The 21,186-nt window shown below is 38.3% G+C and overlaps 1 protein-coding gene across 1 annotated transcript in view; it reads right to left on the reverse strand.

Moving 5' to 3' along the window:
- Window positions 1–21,186, reverse strand: part of LOC149179837 (uncharacterized) — a 233,959-nt gene that overhangs the window by 178,147 nt on the left and 34,626 nt on the right. Inside the window, exon 2 of the mRNA XM_089415813.1 lies at window positions 20,097–20,234. Coding sequence (XP_089271939.1) covers window positions 20,097–20,234 — 138 coding nt within the window. The remainder of the gene's footprint in view (window positions 1–20,096; window positions 20,235–21,186) is intronic.

Raw genomic sequence — 21,186 nt, forward strand, 5'->3', positions numbered from 1 at the left:
TATGCTTAGAGCAGTTTACTTATTTTCTTTAATATTATCCACAGATTAGCAATCACATGTGCATAAAGTAAAGTGCAGATAGAACATTAAACGATCAACAGAAAACAAGCCAAGACAAGAGACACAAGATGTGGCGGCTAGCCAGGGACAAACCCCAATATGGGGAAACCCTTTGATCAAATCTTCTTTTATCTTCAATAGTTCAGCAGAGAGAAATAGTACAAAATCTGATTTCTGAAATTTTATATCAGCAGCAGCAAACCCTAGATCAGCAAAGTCAAACTTAGTCAAATGAGTGGAAATTGACCTCCAATATGCTTGGTCAATTTCCAGTCAACTTGCCCTTGAACAGCCTGAAGAAGCAGCCCTAGAACAGCCCCAAAAATTCAGTCAAAGTGCAGATTTCTGAAGTTGACTGCAGCCCTAAACTAGGGCAGTCAATATCAATCAAACCTGAGGTCAAATCACCTCGATTTTTATGCCAAAAATTGCGACCTGCCTAGGAGAGGCAACAACACCCAATCCACACTTCTTGGAAGGCCAACGCTGGTCAACGTTGGTCAAAGATGACTTGCTGCCCTGTTTCTGCGTCCTCTTTGCCCTAGGACATCTTCATTTCAGCCACACGTGCGAGAAAGCGAGAGAGACTCTTTCTGCGCAGGAGAGAGAAAGAGATGTGTGTGAAGAAGGAAGTGTCCAAATGACGATAATGCTTCTTGTATTTATATGCAAAACGTTGAGGTTGAATAGACATGACTGTGGGGCTTCTGAGCCTACATAAGTCGCTGGCCAACTTTGACAATTTTTCCATAATCAAAATAAATTCATATCTCCATAAATACTTATCGGAATCAGATGATCTTTAGATCAATCCTACACTCCTTATGAGAGGAATCTAGGAAAAATATCAATAGTCACAAATAAGGTGATCCGCATGGAGTTTGGCCTTAGTTTCCAATTTTAGCATTCCCTCTCAACTAGGGAGAACTCCATTAGCAATCCATCTGATTGTCGCTACTATTCATCCATCAAATGCACTGCCTTGTACAGCTTGTCCCCTACTCTGCTCTGTTCTACTTTGCTCTGCTCTGCTCGGCTCTTGCTCGAACTATGAAGAAGAAGAAATGACCGAGGATGTATCATACCATCCTCCACTGACCCAAAGTCAGTCTCAGAGTGTGTACCACTCTCACTGATCCCAAATCAGTATCATTGATCCCAGATCAATGGAGGTCATCCTAGCATAGGGAGTACAGTAGATACAGCGATGCGTCCATCGATAGTACTACTATGGTCCCTATCCTCATTTCCCTGCTCATTGATCAAATGAAGAGGTACTTCCCATGAGTCCCAGACTGCATAGGTAGGATGCCTCGACATGAGAACGAATCATCCTGTCCACAAGAAAACGAATCATCCTGTCAGTGGATGCCATGGAGAACGAATCATCCTGGCCCACAGGAGAACGAATCATCCTGTTCCATAGTCGCCACAGAGAACGAATCATCCTGGCCCACAGGAGAACGAATCATCCTGTCCACAGTCGCCACAGAGAACGAATCATCCTGGCCCACAGGAGAACAAATCATCCTGTCCACAATCGCCACGGAGAACGAATCATCCTGACCCACAGGAGAACGAATCATCCTGTTCCAGAGTCGCCACGGGGTATCGCAAAGAAAAGGTTGAACCTCTTTACCCTGTACATAGTGTACCATCAGGGGATGGTGAGTCGCCCTGTGGTCACATGACGCTCCAAGAAGTAAACCATGCCCCCCTGGATCTCCCAGAGCTCAATACATCATACTTGACTCTCATAAGAGGGTCTCTAAACGACACCAAGTCATTCTCAGAAAGTCAAGAATTTGACCTTTCCCAGGGGCTTTGTTAAAATGTCAGCGATCTATTCATCTGTACCAATATGTTGGAGCCTTATAGCTCCCCGCTACACCATATCTCGAATATAGTGGTACCCGATATCAATATGCTTGGAGCGATCATGGGATACGGGATTATCTGATAAACGAATCCCGCTCTGGTTTTCACATAGGATCACAGTGGTATCCAATGTAAATCCAAACAGCTCACTGAAGAGCTTTCGCAACCAGACTGCCTCGTAGGAGGCCATACTGGCAGCAATGTACTCTGCCTCGGCGGTGCTCAAAGCTACCGACTTCTGCTTCCTGCTCATCTAGGATATCGAGGTAGATCCCAAAGAGAAACAGCACCCGGAGGTGCTCTTACGGTCCACCACACTGCCTGCCCAATCAACATCAGTATATCCAAGTAGTCTCACATCTCCGGCAGTGTATCTTAACCCATGAGTAATTGTGCCATGAAGATATCTCAACAGATTCTTGGCACCAATCCAATGTGTGTGGTGAGGTTCAACCATATGTTGACTCAATGTGTTGACTGCAAAGCATATATCTGGACGGGAGTTCACCAAGAACATCAATGCTCCGACGAGTTGACGATACTCGGTAGCATTTCGTAACACAGGTCCAGCAGCACTACCGCTTAACTTCTTGAAGTCAAGTTCCATCGGGGTAGTTACGGGCTTGCAGTCCACCATACCAAATCTTTCCAATATCTTCACCACATATTTTCCTTGAGATAGGAAAATCTCCCTTGGCTTCTGCCAGACTTCCAGTCCTAGGAAGTAGTGCATAAGTCCTAGGTCTTTCATCTCGAACTCAAAAGCCAGCTCCCTCTTACATTTGTGAATGAGAGGGTCTGCACCTGTTAGAAAGAGGTCATCAACATACAGCACTAGTATGAGAGGTTTGTCGTCTTCAACCTTAAAGTAAAGGTTAGGGTCGGCTTCACTCCTAGTGAATCCAAGCTTTATCAAGTAGCTATCGATCCTTTCATACCATGCTCGGGGTGCTTGCTTCAGCCCATAGAGGGCCTTCTTTAACCTGCACACATGAGATTTTCGATCATAAATCTCAAATCCTTCGAGTTGTTCCACGTAGACCTCCTCTTGGATCGAACCATGTAAGAACGCAATCTTGACATCCATCTGATGTAGGTTCCATCCTTGTGAAGCAGCAAGGGCTATGATCGAGCGGATGGTGGTGTATCGGGCAACAGGTGCAAATATCTCGTCATAGTCTATACCTTCCTTCTGAGAGAAGCCACAAGCGACAAAACAAGCCTTATATTTTTCTGCACTTCCATCAACTACATGCTTTATCTTGTAAAGCCATTTTGAGGTGACAACAACTTTGTCCAGAGGTCAGGGAACCACATCCCAAACATCGTTTTTCATGATGGACTCATATTCCTCAGTCATAGCATCCTTCCATACTTGATGCTTGACGGCATTTGTGAATGATGAAGGCTCATTTTGGATGATCGTGCTCATGATGGTCAGGTATCCCTGATACCTGTTCAGCTTCTTACTTTCACGGAAGGTTCCTCAGGGTGCAATGTGTCCTTCAGCATCATCAAGTGTCCCCCTAAGCCATGAAGGCCTCTTCCTGGAAGAGGAAGGCTCAGGTGGAGGGGGATCAATAGAATCCATAGGTTCTTCCACATCGGGCATCGTTTCTTCTTCTTTTTCCTTTGGTTCCCTGGTGTCAGCTTCTTTAGATCCTCCTTGAGTAGGAAGATTGTCTACTTTGCTAAGAGCCATATCTTCATCAAAGGTGACATCATGGCTAATTTCGACTTCCTTTTGACCAGCCACATAGATTCTGTAGCCCTTAGTATTTTCGCTATAGCCCACGAAGATTCCTTTCTTTCCAGATGCACCCAATTTATTTCTTTTCTCCTTCGGTACATGAAAATATACAGGGCTTCCAAAAATTCTAAAATGAGATACGTCAGGTTTCTTACCAGTGAACATTTCTTCAGGAGTCTTGGAACCCAATGCTTGATGAGGATATCGGTTTTGTACATATACGGCGGTGTTTGCAGCTTCAACCCATAGAAACTTCGGAAGTCTTTGATCATGGAGCATAGCACGAATAGCTTCCACAATTGTGCGATTCTTCCTTTCCGCCACACCATTTTGCTCAAGAGTATATGGTGTAGTAGTCTCCCTCTTAATGCCAGCCTCTTTACAAAAGTCATGAAACTCATTGGATTCATATTCAGTCCCATTATCAGTTCTTAAGATCTTGATCTTCTTCTCGGTTTGATTTTCGATCAAGGCTTTGAAGTGTCGAAACCAGGAGAACACTTCATCCTTCTTTTTCAAGAAGTATATCCAAGACTTGCGAGAATAATCATCTATAAAAGTGAGATAATATGAATATCCTCCCAAGGAGTTCACAGGCATCATACCTGATATGTCTGAGTGAATCAACTGCAATATATCGGAGGTCTTGCTTTGGCTTGAGGGGAATGGTCCCCTTTTGAGCTTTCCTTCGGCACATCCCAGACATACACCTTCTTGCTCTACTCGGAATTCGGGCATCCCTGTCACCATCTTTCTTACATCAGGTAGAGCTTTATAATGAAGGTGAGCAAACCTCCGATGCCATAGTTCGGACTGAAGAGTTGTGTCACAAGACATGACACCTAGCGGACTTCCTCCGACCTGATATAATGAATCAACTCGAAACCCAAGAGTGAAAGTATCTTTAATATTCTTTTTCCATACACGTACCTTACCATTACTGAAGCTCACCTTGTAACCTTTGTCTTCCATTGCTGAAATGGACACTAGGTTCTTTTTGAGATCAGGTACATATAACACATCTTGTAGATGAATTGTATTTCCCTGATTCAATTGAAGAGTGACATTTCCAACGCCTTTCACGGGATATTTTGTATTATCTCCAAGAACAATTTCCAGGTTGGTTTCCTTCTCTATCAGATCATAGAGAGCTTCTTTGTAACCAGTGAAGTGCCTTGAGGCACCACTATCAATAAGCCAATTTCCCAGCGAGTCCGGGGAGCAGTAGTAGATAGAGTTTTTGGTAGATAATATTCATCTTGCTTATTGTTCACGGTGTTAGATTCATACCTGGAATTTCTTGCCTTCTTGAATGGTTGTCCTCTTCCTTGATTTTCGACGCTTCTTTTACCTCTTCCTTTTGTCCTGTCATTCCTTTGATTGCCTTGAGAGGGATTTTGATCATCGTCCCAGTGAGAGTCCCTTTTATGAGGGCACTCTCTTAAATAGTGACCTATTTTATTGCAATTATAACATCGTCCTTTTCTTCCACCCTTTGGTCCAGTCGTTCCTTTGAATTTAGCGCAGAATTGTTTCTTCTTTTAGCATGAGAAGAAAAAGCAGAGGGATGACCCTTAAGTATGGGCATTTCTTGTTCTTCCATCCTTGTTTATTCTTGAATGCATCTGGCCATTAATTCCTCGAATCTAGGAATTACGTTATTGTTGAGAAGAGTAGTCCTGAATACATACCATTCGGATGGTAATCCTCCAAGAGTTGTGAGTGTCATTTCCCTGTCAAGAATTACTTCCCCAATAGATAGGAGATCGTTCTTGATCTCGGTGATCCTTAAGAAGTATGCTTGCATACTCTCATCTTTGCCCTTCCTAATTTCCTTCAGCGTATTTCTAAGAAACAAGATTTGATTTGCATCATTAACTTTAAATAAACTCACCAGTCTATCGTAGATTTCCTTGGAGGTGTTTAGGTCAAAAACGTAGGCCACCAAACCTTTGTCGATAGAGTCACGGATGATCTTCCTTGCTTTGACTTCTCCCTTGGTCCATTTGTTCCTAGCAGCAGCGGATGCATTTGATGGAGGCTCAACAATTCTGCCTCTCACATGGTCCAACACTTCCTGTTCTTCTAATGTTAGATCGAGAGACATCTTCCATCCATGGTAGTCAGACTTCTCACAGAGTTTGTCTTCAGCAGGGAAGTGTGTTGAGGACCCCATGGTTTGTTTTAGATAGCCTTGCCAACCTTCTCTTCAGTGATTGCTCTTGCTCTTGCTTGGGCTTTGTCTTCACCTCAACTCTGATACCATGTTAAATTATGGTATGTTCTATGCTTAGAGCAGTTTACTTATTTTCTTTAATATTATCCACAGATTAGCAATCACATGTGCATAAAGTAAAGTGCAGATAGAACATTAAACGATCAACAGAAAACAAGCCAAGACAAGAGACACAAGATGTGGCAGCTAGCCAGGGACAAACCCCAATATGGGGAAACCCTTTGATCAAATCTTCTTTTATCTTCAATAGTTCGGCAAAGAGAAATAGTACAAAATCTGATTTCTGAAATTTTATATCAGCAGCAACAAACCCTAGATCAGCAAAGTCAAACTTAGTCAAATGAGTGGAAATTGACTTCCAATATGATTGGTCAATTTCCAGTCAACTTGCCCTTGAACAGCCTGAAGAAGCAGCCCTAGAACAGCCCCAAAAATTCAGTCAAAGTGCAGATTTCTAAAGTTGACTGCAACCCTAAACTAGGGCAGTCAATACCGGTCAAACCTGAGGTCAGATCACCTCGATTTTTGTGCCAAAAATTGTGCCCTGCCTAGGAGAGGCAACCACACCCAATCCGCACTTCTTGGAAGGTCAACATTGGTCAACGCTGGTCAAAGATGACTTGCTGTCATGTTTCTGCGTCCTCTTTGCCCTAGGACGTCTTCCTTTTAGCCACACGTGTGAGAAAGAGAGAGAGACTCTTTCTACACAGGAGAGCGAGAGAGAGATGTGTGTGAAGATGAAGTGTCCAAATGAGGAGAATGCTCCTTGTATTTATATGTAACACGTTGAGGTTGAATAGACATGACTGTTGGGCTTCTGAGCCTACATAAGTTGTTGGCCGACTTTGACAATTTTTCCATAATCAAAATAAATTCATATCTCCATAAATACTTATCAAAATCGGATGATCTTTAGATCAATCCTACACCTCTCGATGAGAAGAATCTAAGAAAAATATCAGTAGTCACAAATAAGGTGATCCACATGGAGTTTGGCCCTAGTTGCCAATTTTAACACTAATACAACATCAACACCACCCATTTGGATTGCAATCATTAGATTATCCAACAACTACTCCCAAATATTCATCTTAATACTTTGGGACTTCCCTGAACAATTTATGGTGCCTCCATCTACAACCATTACTTAAAATTTTGGTGTTGGATATACAAAGCAATTTTGAAGTTTTGCCAATTTGTAATTGATGAAGTTATGGGTACTACCTGAATCAATAAAAACTATTACCTTTTTATTTTTGATATATCCTTCTATCTTGAGAGTTTGTGGACTACTTAAATTATGCTAAAACCAACTACCTAAGCAAAAAGATCAGATCTAGTTACTTGTTCAAATTATTAACTCGTTCATGCAGCAGAAAACGAGAAAAGAAATCATACAGTGCACAATTATTTATGCTCTTCTAGATCAGTTCATCATTTAAAATTATCTTCAAAGCTTACAAGAGCTACCTTACAGAGAAAATGGCTCTAAGAAATTAATCAAACAAACAGCAAACCTGAAAATTTCAGATTACACAGAAATCGAGATAGCTTTCCCTCTAATCTGCATGGCCATGCGGAATGTGTACGGCGGTACAAAATCCAACGAACAGTTGTACGGCCTACTCTGTTAGGATGTATGGCTATTATTTTCTTTGTTGCTAACTGGTTGTTTGTCTTTGCAAAAGACCAGTTGCCTTCCCTTTGCTGAACTACTGTTGAAATCCTCACTAATCACCAATGGCTAAAAATCATATCTCTGATTTTCTCCTTCACTCAAGTGACTTGTAAAATGAATGCTTTGTGTGTTTTTGTCCTTTGCCCTCACTTTCTTTTATAACTTTTACATGAGCCAAAAACCTAATCTTCAATGGTTGAGATCTAACTGTGAAATCAATGGCTCTCTTTTAATTAAATTATTAAGCAACCCACTTTAGTCACTCTATTAATTAAAAGTCACTTTAATAATAATAAAAACGTTCACTTTATTAATTGATTAATAGAGTGAACTTCTTAAAAAGCATAGGATACTTTTAACAGCGATTTCCATAAGTAGACACCCTCATGGAAATACCTGTCTAAGATATAAACACTAACATGGAGTATTGATGCTGACCAATGCATGACAAGAAATTGTAATTTGTTGGAGAAGTCTCTTCTAGCTCTAGATCTTGTGACGGTTCTTGATCTTCTTCATCTTCACAGTCTATGTAGAATAATTTCTTCTCACTGCATTTATGCCCCTTACTATACTACTTGTCACAATTGAAACATAGTCCTTGTTGTCACAATCGAAACATAGTCCCTTTGCACTTCTTTCAACCATTTGCTGAGGAGTCATCCTTGACAGTTTAGCAGAGGAAGCATGATTTTCTCTATAGTTATTAGTGACCAACTTTTTAGTGGCCATATTTTTACTTTCAACTTTCCTTGCTAGATTGAAAGCAAGCCATAAAGATTAGGTACAAAGATATGCACTTCATGTTGGATGTTTTCCTCTAAAGTTCCTATAAAAAAGGTCTAACAAATTATCCTCTCAAATATTCTTTACCTTAAGACTCAACTTTTGGAATTGTTGAATGTGCTCTATAACTGGACCTTTATGTCGAAGATTTACCAATTTACTAAAGAATGTATTGATCTTAATATCTCCATAATGTGCTATTAATTCCTCTATAAAAATGGTCATCATATAACATAATCATTTTTCCTTTCACAAAGCCATTGATACCATACATGTTGGTCTTGTTCTAAAAACATGGTTACCCTTTGTAAGGTTGGCACTTGGTATATATCAAAGTATTGCTCCATCTAAAATATCAATATTATTGGATCATTAGCATAAAAATTCCTCATATTGATATTTGGAATGTAGTAGTTCCTTAGTGTTGACTTGAAGCCTTAATGACGCAAATTTTGGCTTAAAAATTCATGATTATGGTTTTGTGTTTCAATATGTATGATCTCTAATTGTGATGAAATATTTCCCATAAGTGATTGAGTTAGTTCCAACACAATGATTCTCCTCATTTTCATGATTTCCTTAGATCTCAATATCCCTTTTAGGAAGCCCTTCCAAGAGAGGCTTTTCCATGGAATTCATCTAATTTTCCATTTCATCCACAATTCCTCTTGTAAGTTTTCCTTCAGAACCTGATAAATCCATGCTTTCCAACATATTACCATCCATTTCATTAACTTTCTTATCTGATTGGGATAACCTAAATTCTAAACCTTCACTTTCTTCATGAGTCCAAGATGAGCCTTGAGGAGGTTTAATTTTTGTAGTAGCTTTATTTGGAGGCATGTTGGAAAATAATAATAGTAGTCCCCTTAATAACAACTCTCAATCATAGAAAAAATTTGGATATTCTAATCAAAAGTTAGGTCACTTGTAAGTTATGTACCTATAAAACCGTAATTTGGAAAATATCGGAATAGTCGAGCTTTTTCTTGATATATCTTTAAGATTTGAGCCCTTTTGAATCTCAAACTTCTATCTGTAATACTTTGATATCTTTTATGCAATTCCACAAGTTTGACTAGAATTTGATGTGCCAAGTGGAAGTTATGGCAAACTTGTTGATTTTGGCCTCTTCCCACGAGCAAACTTGTATAATGTGCCACATGTCCAATTCTTCATATATACTTCTGAAATTTGTATTTGAGGTGTTTCTAAATGTATCTTGAGATTCTTGGAGACTTTACAGTCTGAAAAGTCACAAAAAATTGTTTTGACAAAAATACCAAGCTGACCTAATTGACATTGATTTCAGGATCCTTCACAAACCCTAACTTCCACAGTGTATAGCTTTGAAAGTATAGTGAACCAAACCCTAACATTTGACCCAGACATTCCTCGAGATTTATCCTCAATATAATCTAAGTTTCACCATTTGAAACCTCCTAGAAAAAAGTTATAACAAAAATGCCAGACTAACCTATTTGAAATTGATTTCAGGAACATTTAGAAAACCCTAAATTCCTTAGGGCATATATCTGAAATTATACTGAGCCAAGATTCGAAATCTGAACCAAAGGTTCCCCAAAATTTCTCTTCAGTATGGTCAAAGTTTCACCATATGAGACATCCCAAAAAACGGTTATAGTGGAAGTTTCAAACTAACATGTTTGAAACTAATTTCAAGAGCATTTAAGAACCCTAACTTCCTTAGAGCATATCTTCAAAAATATAGTGAACCAAGGTTTGAAATTTGAACCAGATGTTCCCTATGATTTCCCCTCAATATGGTCCAAGTTTTATCATCAAAAACCTCCCAGATAATATTAAAAAAAGAATTACAGCGAAAATGCCAAGATGACCAAATTGAAGCAGCAAAACCCTAGGATCATGAGCTCTGATACCAAATGTTATGAATTTGCACCTTAAAAATAATAAGAAACTGATAATTACAATCTTTTTCCAAGGGAAAGCCTCCTTTTACAATGAATATAGTGTACAAGACAAGATTTGATTATCCTAAGACTAGGTCTCCTTAGTGTGTGTGTGCATGTGTGTGTGTAAGAAACCAATAATTACAGTATTTTTCCAGGGGGAAGCCTCCTTTTACAATGATACACTGTAAAAGACAAGATTTGATTATCCTAAGACTAGGTATCCTCTGTGATCACTCAATATCTAGGGCTTAATAAGGTGGTTTAGGGTTAACCTAGCGCTTATATAGAGATTCACATATTCATATGACAGTGTTGAGTGTATTATTGCTGAGACTCTGAAACGTTCTACTTATACATAGCTAATGTTATGCCATCTCGTCCCTGTTGGTTACAATTTCTGAATTTCATCGTTATCTGTTGCTATCACCGTTGAGGATTCTACATTGCCACTTCTCTTGTGATTACTAAATGCAATCAAGGACCAAGGTATTCATGTAGGACATATTACTGTTCTTGCACAGAGATACAATATATTTTCACGTTCAGAAGTAATTTTGTTTAATTTCCAAGTGGCTTTCAACTAGAATAACAATTTGAAATGGTTGTTGTCATAAGTGTTTTAAGATGCTTTTCACACTTATGTTCAACAATGGCATAATTCTTATCAAGAGTTTAGATACAATTATGGCATACTATGTGAAGAAATTTCAACCCCCACTCCGGTTATCAGTTTTCCTTATCACTCCATGCATTTAGTTTTAAATCCAAGCATGATAAAAATTCTAAAATCTGGAAATGACAATATTTTTCTGAAAACATTGTTGACACCTAATCATAGGGATTGGGTGAACAACTGTAAATAGTGTAAATAAATAATTGACAAAATGGAGAGTCATCGGGAGATGAAACTCAACAGTCACTCCCTCATGTATATAATAATGAACAGCGTAAATGAATAATAATAATCTCATTTGAGTTACCTCTTGGCCTGACATGGTATCAAAGCCAGCTCTATTTTTAGCATTCCTGCCCTTGTAACTCGCTTTCTGCCTATTTGCTTATTCTGCCTATGTTCTGCCCATATTGCAGAACTGACACCTCTGACTGTACTGTGGTATGATGAGTGCATATTTGGTGATATTGCATAGGTTAACAGCAATGTTGGCTCCCTACATCTCCAGAGTAATAACATGCTATTCATTTAAAACGCTTCCACTGCTAGTGTGTTTCTGAGTCTCACTGTTTTCAACACTGTTTTCAATTTTTTCATTATCGATGGTGAATAGCGTGCTATGGTCTCCAGTTACCTACGATATTGGTCTTGGCCTGCACTTATATTAATGTTGCTCCAATTATTTCGAAAATAGCCCTCTCTGCGCCATCCTTTTTCCTTGCTTTCGCTATTCTTCGGGCGTTCAAGACTGGACTCGTTTCTTGGTTATTGTTTGTTCTGATAAGTCGCAGACGTCCCCCTTTTGAGTCTAAGGATTCTATCTTACCCTACGCAGCTCTCATTCGATCTTACCTTACACAAATTGTCGCAGCCTCTGTTGCCTCACACACAACGTTCCAGTTGTGGTTGCCTCCCATACGCAGCGTTTTCAAACCAATATCGCAGTAGACTTGTACGTGAACTTCTCCTACGAAGGTGAAATCCTTGTTAGCACGGGTGAAGTTGAGCTGCTTGACGGTGCCCACGCCTCCATCTCCTGAGGTCTTTAACCAGGCTTATGTGGTTTAATGTAATGTCTCCAGATGCATTAACATTTGCAAACTAGGAAGTTGTGCCCCACAAGCTAAAGGGCTATCATATCAAATTTCTTTTCCAAAATTTTTTTTACCATAACTACATTTTTACCAAAACTGGATTTTTACTATCAATGCATTTTTTATCAGAACTGCATTCTTGATCAAAATTGCACTTTTTTCTTCAAAATATTGCTATTACAGTGCAGTTATTTTTCTTTAACACCAGAAGTGAAAATATTTTATATATTGGCAGCAGAAGTATATTTTTACAGTTCAGTCTTTTTAAAATGCATTCATTGATATCTATTGTGGGAATGGTTCTCACCGGCAAGGAGAACTATCCAAAATGGTCACGGAAAATCAAACACACTCTCATTTTTAATGAGTTGTGGAAAGGAGTGTGTGTTGGAGACGGAGACAAAGAACCAGAACAGCCTACCTCAGACAAGGAATTCGCCATTTGGGAAAATAAGAACAGCAAGGCTTATGCCTTGATTGCAGCATTAGTAAATGAAGAGGTGAATCGCCATATTTCGCCATTTTCAAATGCTTTCGAAGCCTTACAAAAACTGAAGGAACTCTATGACTCACACTCTACACTTGAAGTTGTTCAACTCATGATTAAATTGTTCAGCCTTGAATTACAAAATGATGATCCTCTTGCTTTTGCATCAGAAGTAAAATCTATTATGCATGATATCAAAGTCACTAATGTTGAACTGGACATTCCTCTGATAGCTTTTGCCAAGGCACTTTATCCCACTTACTCAAATTATCTCAAGTCATTACAAGCAAATGGAAACCTCAAAGAAATTACCTTCGACTCCCTTGTGAAAAAATTTGTTGAAAGAGAAAAAGCTTTTGGGAAGAAGACAGCTCCTCAATCTTCTGAAGAGATTGTGTGTCTTGCACATAGAGAGAAGAATCTTGCTCAAGATTCTTCCAAAGAAAGAGGTCGTCCAAGAGGAAGAGGAAGAGAGAAGAAATTTCAGAGGCAGGGGGGCAAACACTCTCGAGGAGAAAAGTCAGATTTACATTGCATACATTGCAAAAGAGACGGATCACATGATGCATCCACATGCAAGTTGCCTTGGGACAGAATTGAGCAGGAAAGAAACCAACCCAAAGGTAAAACTAATGACAAAGAAAAAGGTAAAGCCCCTGAATCTGCTCACTATGATCTGGCACACTGTAATATTGGAGTAAATGAAGACTTATTTAATGCTTCATTTGCTTCTTGGAAAAATGATTGGTTGCTTGATTCATGAGCAACTTGCCACATGACTTTTAGAAGAGATTTTTTTGAAGAATTTACTAACAATGTTGATGGAGCAGTATACTTTGCAGACAAATCAAAACTCAAGCCATCAGGACTTGGCACAATCAGGGTTAAATTGCCTGGTCTTCCAAACTTTCTTCTGCATCATGTTTTATATCTCCCACAACTGAGGAGAAACTTGTTGTCCTTGGTCCACATCCGCCAGCAAGGACACCATTCACATGTTTGATGGCAAGGTTGAGGCGAGAAAAGTATCAAACCACTCACTTGTCATGACGGGGATATAAGAAGAAAGGCTTCTCAAGCTGCAGGGTACCTCTGCTCGTGCACAAAATTTCTCATACAATTCTCATTATGATGAAGGTACATTTCCATCAAGTTTATTATGGCATGCCAGATTTGGACACTTGAACTATGACATCCTCCACTTGTTGAAAATAAAATGGTGTTACTAGTTTGCCTACAATTCCTAGGAAACTTAAGCAATCTGATGCTTGCATTCTAGGAAAGCATAGCAAACAGTCTTTTCATGATTCACATTCCAGAGCACATAGGAAACTTGAACTCATTCATTCAAATTTATGTGGTCCAATGCCTATTCCTTCTGCAAATGGAAATAAATATATGATGACTACACCAGAATGTGTTGGGTTTATTTACTGAAGAACAAAGCTGATGCTTTTCAAACATTCAAGAACTTTCATACATGGATTGAAAATGATGCACAATCTCATATTGGCTCTATTCGTATTGATAATGGAAAAGAATACACTTCAAATGAATTTAAAAACTATCTTCGCCAACATGGGATCAAACATCAAACAACTGTGCCTTATAATCACCAACAGAATGGAGTAGCTGAAATAATGAATAGGACAATCTTAAATATGGTGCGCTCCATGATGTTTTTCAAGAATGTAAAATTGATGTTTTGGGTTGATGCAGTTCTATGTGTTGTATATGTAAAGAATAGATGTCCATCTAATGCTATTAGAAACAAAACTCCTTATGAAATGTGGTATGGGCACATTCCTTCGGTAAAGCATCTCAGGGTCTTTGGTTCCACATGTTATGCCTTGATACCAAAGGTACATAGAAACAAACTTGGTGCAAGGAGTCGTAAGTGTATCTTCCTGGGGTATCCAAACACCTCCAAAGCATATCGTCTATATGATGAAGTCAATAAAAAGTTTGTTGTATCTAGAGATGTAATCTTTCTTGAATCATCCAAAGCTGACAATGTTGTTGAGCGGCAACTTGATCGCTTGGATAGATTCGCAAATGCAAAATCATTTCAAGAATTTGATAATCAAATTCCACATCTTGAAGGGGGGATTCCTATACTAGATCAACCTGTGGAATATTCTTCTGAAGCACTCTCTCCCCCACATGAAACTCCAACAACGGATGATACTTTGAGTGACGTGATTGACAGAATTGGGAGACTCAATCTTGATTCAGCCCCAACTCAATCAACTGAGCAGTCTGGACCATCTCAGAAAGGTCCCCAAAGTGGCTGACAAAGACACTTGAAAGTGTTCATCCTAATGAGGTTGGAAAGACAAGAACTAGAAATTCAACCCGACAAAATGGAGGTGATGTAGATGACTCGGATTCACCTGTTGATATGGATGTTTCTTATGATTGTGAATTGAATTTGTCTACAAATTTTGAACCAACTTCCTTCAAAGAAGTTGCTTCTCATGATGAATGGAAAGAAGCGATGCAAACGGAGTATGATGCCTTGATAAAGAATGGCACTTTGGAGCTGGTTGATCCTCCATTGGGAACCAAACCAATTGGCTACAAGTGGGTCTACAAGAACAAGTATAACGTTGATGGCTCACTTGACAAGCACAAAGTCAGACTTGTGGCAAAAGGTTTTGCACAGAAGAAAGGGGTCGATTATGAGGAGACTTTTGCCCCCACAGCAAAATGGGCTACCATTTGGACACTCTTTGCCCTAGCAACTCAGAACAGTTGGAAAGTCCATCAAATGGATGTAAAAACTGCTTTCCTGAATGGATATCTTAAAGAGAATGTTTTTATGTCCCAGCCTGAAGGATTTGCTGTGAAAGGACATAAAAATAATGTATGCAAACTTGTGAAATCCTTGTATGGCCTCAAACAAGCAGCGCGAGCCTAATATGAAAAACTAACTAAGCATATCCTAAAACTCAATTTCAAACATTATGATCTTGATGATGCAACTTTGTTTGTAAAGAAAGTTGGCAAAACAGTTGTATATCTTGTGGTATATGTAAATGATCTTTTGATGACAGGGAACAATGAGAGCTACATTGCATCCATAAAGAAGCAATTGAGGAAAGGTTTTGAAATGACTAATTTGGGCTATGTTCATTACTATCTTGGTATTGAAGTAATTCAACATCCGAAGTCCATATTTTTTTTCTCAAAAGAAGTACATTGGAGATCTGTCGAACAGGTTTGGCATGGTTGAATGCAATCCTCTAACTACTCCAATGGAGCAAAACTTAAAGCTCACATCCATTGAAGGAAAAGAATTTGAGAATGCAACAAAGTATAGACAGCTTGTAGGAAGTCTCAACTATGACTACTACTAGACCAGGCATTTCATTTGTTGTTGGAATCCTCTCCAGGTTTATGCAAAAGCCTTGTGAGGGACATTGGTCTGCTGCAAAAAGAGTTCTAAAGTACTTGAAGGGAACTCAAGACTTTGGACTCAAGTATACACAGGTGGGCGACTTCAGCTTGATTGGATACTCTGATTTAGACTTCGATGGAGACAAAGAAACTGGGGTATCTACTTCTGGTTATGCTATGAGTCTTGGATCAGGAGTTGTCTCCTGGAGATCATGCAAACAATCAGTTCCAGCAAATTCCACAATAGAGGCAGAATATGTGGCAGCAGTTGAGACAACAAAAGAAATTGTGTGGCTCAGAAAAATTCTGGAAGATTTGCAGGTAAAACAAGTACATTCGACTCCACTCATGATTGACAATACCTCAGCAATAAAGTCGGCCAAGAACCCAAAGTTCCATGATCAAACAAAGCACATCAATACAAAATATCATCTGATTCGACATCATGTTGAAGCCAAAATAATCCATCTTCGCCATTGTTCCACTAATGAACAGATTGCAGACATCTTCACCAAAGAGCTTGGAAGAGAAAAGCTTGAAAGATCCAGAACGATGCTTAGACTCACCAACTTCCCTTCAGATTGGGGGGGAATGTTGACACTTAATCATAGGGATTGGGTGAACAACTGTAAATAGTGTAAATAAATCATAAGAGAAAATGGATTCATCGAGAGATGAAACTCAACAGTCACTCCCTCATGTATATAATAATGAACAGCCTAAATGAATAATAATAATCTCATTTGAGGAGTTACCTCCTGGCCTGACAAACACAAATTCAGAGATTTCACAACTGTTGAAATTGCATAAATAAAACACAGCGAAATTATGACAGCCACACACAGAAAATAACACAGTGATTTTTGGTCAATGTGACGCTGGAAAAACCCCTTTACAACTCTTGGGGAAAACCAGTTTGAGAGCTCTTCTTTATTTATAAAAATGCTTTTACAAAGAAACTAAAATACACAGTAAAAATTCCAGCAACCACAAATTACAACTTATCTCGATTTTCATGCTTGAACTCCACCTCAAAAATCGTGTCAATTAGCAAACAGCCAAAACAAAAAAAATTACAGCATTAAATGTTGTACGGCCTGCCTCGAAAAATGTGCCTAAAACTTATTGTATGGACCGTACAGATTTCAACAATACGACTGCCTCAAAATTCATGCCCTTGCTGCTGTCCGTCTTCCTTGATTTTTGTGTTGTCATTCTTCCTCGATTTATGTGCCTTTTTCCTGTTGTATGGTTTTGCCTTGGGATGCATGCCAATAAATGTTGCTGCCCAGATTTGCTGAAATGTCTTCTTGCTGCTCTCCTTCATTTCCTCACTACTCAGAAATTTTCTCCTTGCTCTCTTCTCTTTCTCTCAAATGCTCATGAAAGAATGAATAATGTTTTCCTCTTCTCTTCTTTTATTCTCTAAATGACCTTTTGGGTTACCCTGGGATCTAATGGCTGAAATTCATTTAGATCTAGGGATGAGAATTAATGTGCATTTAATTCTCACTTTCTATTTTTTAACTCACCCACTTAAATAAAGACCCACTTAGCCTTTTATTTTCATAGTCACTTTTTCACTTTCTAATTCTTCATTGACTTTAATAAAGTCACCTTCAAATTAAAATGTAACTTTACCACTTATAAAGTCACTTTTAAATTAAATTGACTTTACCACGTATAAAGTCACTTTAGGAGAAAAGTAAAAAATAAATTTGAACACTTTTCCCTAGGTCAAAGATCAAAGCCTTAGGGAACCACTTGTCCTCTAGTACCCAAATGTTAACACTATGCAATGATATAGACTGAACCATTGTGTACGTCTTTACTGCTGGTGTGTCTATTAAGTCTGATATTTTAAGGCATCTTTGATGATAATTGTGCTAAGATGCATGGAATCAAATATACCTTAATGTTGATGAAATACTACTCTTAACGTCTCTGTGATTGCTGACACACACAATGTTCAAATTTCTGATCTATTGACAACATTTGGAATAATTATGGAATATACAGATCCATTTACTCTTGTTTCACAAAGCATTTCTAGCTTCTGCATGATCTTGTGACGGCGAGTAAATTAACAACTTATGATTTCTTGATAGTATCATTCTATAAGCAAGACACACTTTTAGTTTCGAAGCAGTGCAATAAGTGAGCTGTGATCGATCTGGCAATTCAGTATTTACACCAGCAATCTTCCTTTTAGCATCAAATACCAAGCCACCTTAATGTCTCTATGATTGCTGCCACACACAATGTTCACATTCCTGATCTATTGGCAACATTTGGAATAATTATGGTATATACAGATGAATGAAGTAACTCACTCTTGTTTCACAAAGCAATTCTAGCCTATGCATGATCTTCTGATGGGGAATAAGTTAACAACTTGTGATTTCTTGATAGTGTCATTCTATAAGAAAGACACTTTTAGTTTCCAAGCATTGCAATAAGTGAGCTGTGATCAATCTGGCAATTTGGTATTTACACCAGCAATCTTCCTTTTAGCATCAAATACCAAGTTACCTTAGTCAAACTTAGCTAGATGAACTCACCCTTACTCGACCTAGCTAGTTTGGCTTATAGGAAAACCCTCCATAGAATAGGAAGCCCCTTCCTTACCATTAAAGCAAGAGGCAAGGCCACCATGGTGAAAGTGGGTGGCTTGCCAATAGATGCTTCTTGGCTCCCCCACTCGGATTAGGACTTTTACTTTTAGGTGAGAGTTTGAGTCACAACAAAGTGTACATATTGTCCAATGGCGGCATTTACCCTAGATGACATTCATGGAATGTGAGGTAAGAACCTTGAGAGTTTCACCAAGGAAGTTTTCCATGGAAAAAAATGTATATATATTTCATGGCAATTAATGCTATCATTTTTTTCCTGCATTACAGACCTCAAATTCTCCTTTGATTTTGATTTATGAGAGTTACACACATGTATGGTACACATCACACCCATATTGGGCCGTGTAGTTCACCTCACTTCTCTTGGTGTAAATAGATGTCATAATGGTCATATCATGTACCTAGGAAGCTTTAATTTACAAGTACTTTATGTTGTAATAAAATCATAATGTAATGTTGTAATAAAATCATAATGTAATAATCTAATACTATAAAGTTAAAAGACACACTTAGAAATGAATCAATATATTTGAATGGTCTTCTCGTCCAATTTGTTGTTTTGTGATTTCTGCTATTGTGTGTACAAATTTTGATTATTGTACCAAATTTCTCTTCATCCCAGTTGAGATATCCTTTTCTGGGTAATCTTCATCTTGACCAGTTTTGTTCATCGGATGTGCATTGAAAGAAAGGATTTGAACATTTACAATCTGACAAGAAACAGTGGTAACCCTCATCTTCACGTTTTGTTCATCAGATGTGCATTGAAAGAAAGTATTTGAACATTTACAATTTGACAAGAAACACGGCGCGCTGCCATTTACTAAATTTGATTTTAGCCATATTACTCATTACCACAACCTCACAAGCTAGAATATGTTGCTTGGAGCACCATTGAGTAACAATGGATTGCACAATTGATCTCCAAGAAAGCTAAGAAACACATCTTTGGTGATTGTTTAAGGAAAATATGTTCAAAATACCTCAATAAAGAACAGAAATTATGAAGATGAAGCATAAAACTCACTAACAGTGAACTAGCAGCTCCAAACAGCAAGGAAGATGCTTAATTCCATTATCCTGCTGCAAACACTCTAAATATGATAAAAATAGGAAGCAATAATGGGAATAGTTAAAAACAGATTAATAATCAGCTGTTTTACTATTACATGAATCAATACTAAAACAGATATCATTGTGACAGAACAGTAAAGAAAAACATTAATTTGAGAAAAACTTTGCAGATAAGATAATTATATTAATGTCCAACAAATGAACACCGTAGCTCAGAGAACTCTTAGCAACACTTTTCTATTTTTGAAAGGAATCTTCTACCATCAGCAGAATCACTTGTCAGCAAGTTCAGATTTCAAAGTTCATCCATTACCTAAATCATTTCTTAACAAATCCAGATGCCAAACAAAATTCTAGGCACCTAGATAAATGGAGCATGTGGAAATAAAAGACCGAGGACATTCATACTACCTGCATATCTGCACTTTCATTGTCTGATGACTCTGCCAATAAACCCAATATATTTGGCAAATGTTTCTGCACATACGATAGCTGGTGAGCCTCCTCATCTGCTTGGGATGGCATAAATCGTCGACCAGATCTCATGAGCTGAGATCCACAATGAAACATGAAAAGAACCATTAGTTAGAGGATTACTACAGCATGACTAATGTAATATTTCCTTTGCAATTTCTGACATAATCATCACGTCGCATAAGTCATAGCTCGGTTATAACTGATTCATAAATTAAATGAAACAAATTGATAAAACATTCAGGTTGCATACAAATTACACAATCTTGCAAAATACTGGGTTTAATGCATAAATAAGATAGTCACGAACCATGTTGTGATCCTCCGGGAAATTGAACAGGGATTATGCATCTAGAAAAAAATATATAGATTAGGGATGACAAGTTTAGTGCATGAGCCAAGATTCAATAGTTAAAACACAAAAATACCAACGTTATATATTTCTTCAATATGGTCAAACAAAAGGAAGAAAAGAAAAAGAATTATATGTATCCCAACAGCGTATCGGAATATCATAACAGACAAATAAGGAAACATAACAGATGCAAGCCATTACATAAAGATCCTATACATAAGGTCAAGCTGACCATGATCGAACAGAAAGATAATTTCTAAGATATAATAAGCCAACTATCACTCCCATGAACTGCAACAACACTGTTACAAAACAATTAAGATTAGAAACAAAGTTGTATATGAAATGAAATTAAAAAATGCCTGACAAAGTGAAATTCCCCATTCAACTCTAGAGATCATAACTTGTTATAGAAGACATGGAAAATACTAAAGATTTCAAAAAGAATAAGTTAACCAAATTAATACCAATTCAACCTTTCTTTCCTTTCTCTGGAAGATTGGATTGGGCTTAGGGATAAGCCTTGGGTTAATATATCTATCATTTGGCAGGCTGTACTCAACTCTTTCAAAATTATTGCTTCAGGTCTTGCATGGAAGGTTGGTAATGGCAGTGAGGCTCGTTTGGGACAAGATCCTTGGACAGGTAACAGGCTCTCCCATCAACTGCCTC

Source organism: Pinus tabuliformis, chromosome 3_2 (genome assembly GCF_031772625.1).
Source record: "Pinus tabuliformis cultivar Carrire ecotype Pingquan chromosome 3_2, CPIR1, whole genome shotgun sequence".
Lineage (NCBI taxonomy): Eukaryota > Viridiplantae > Streptophyta > Pinopsida > Pinales > Pinaceae > Pinus > Pinus tabuliformis.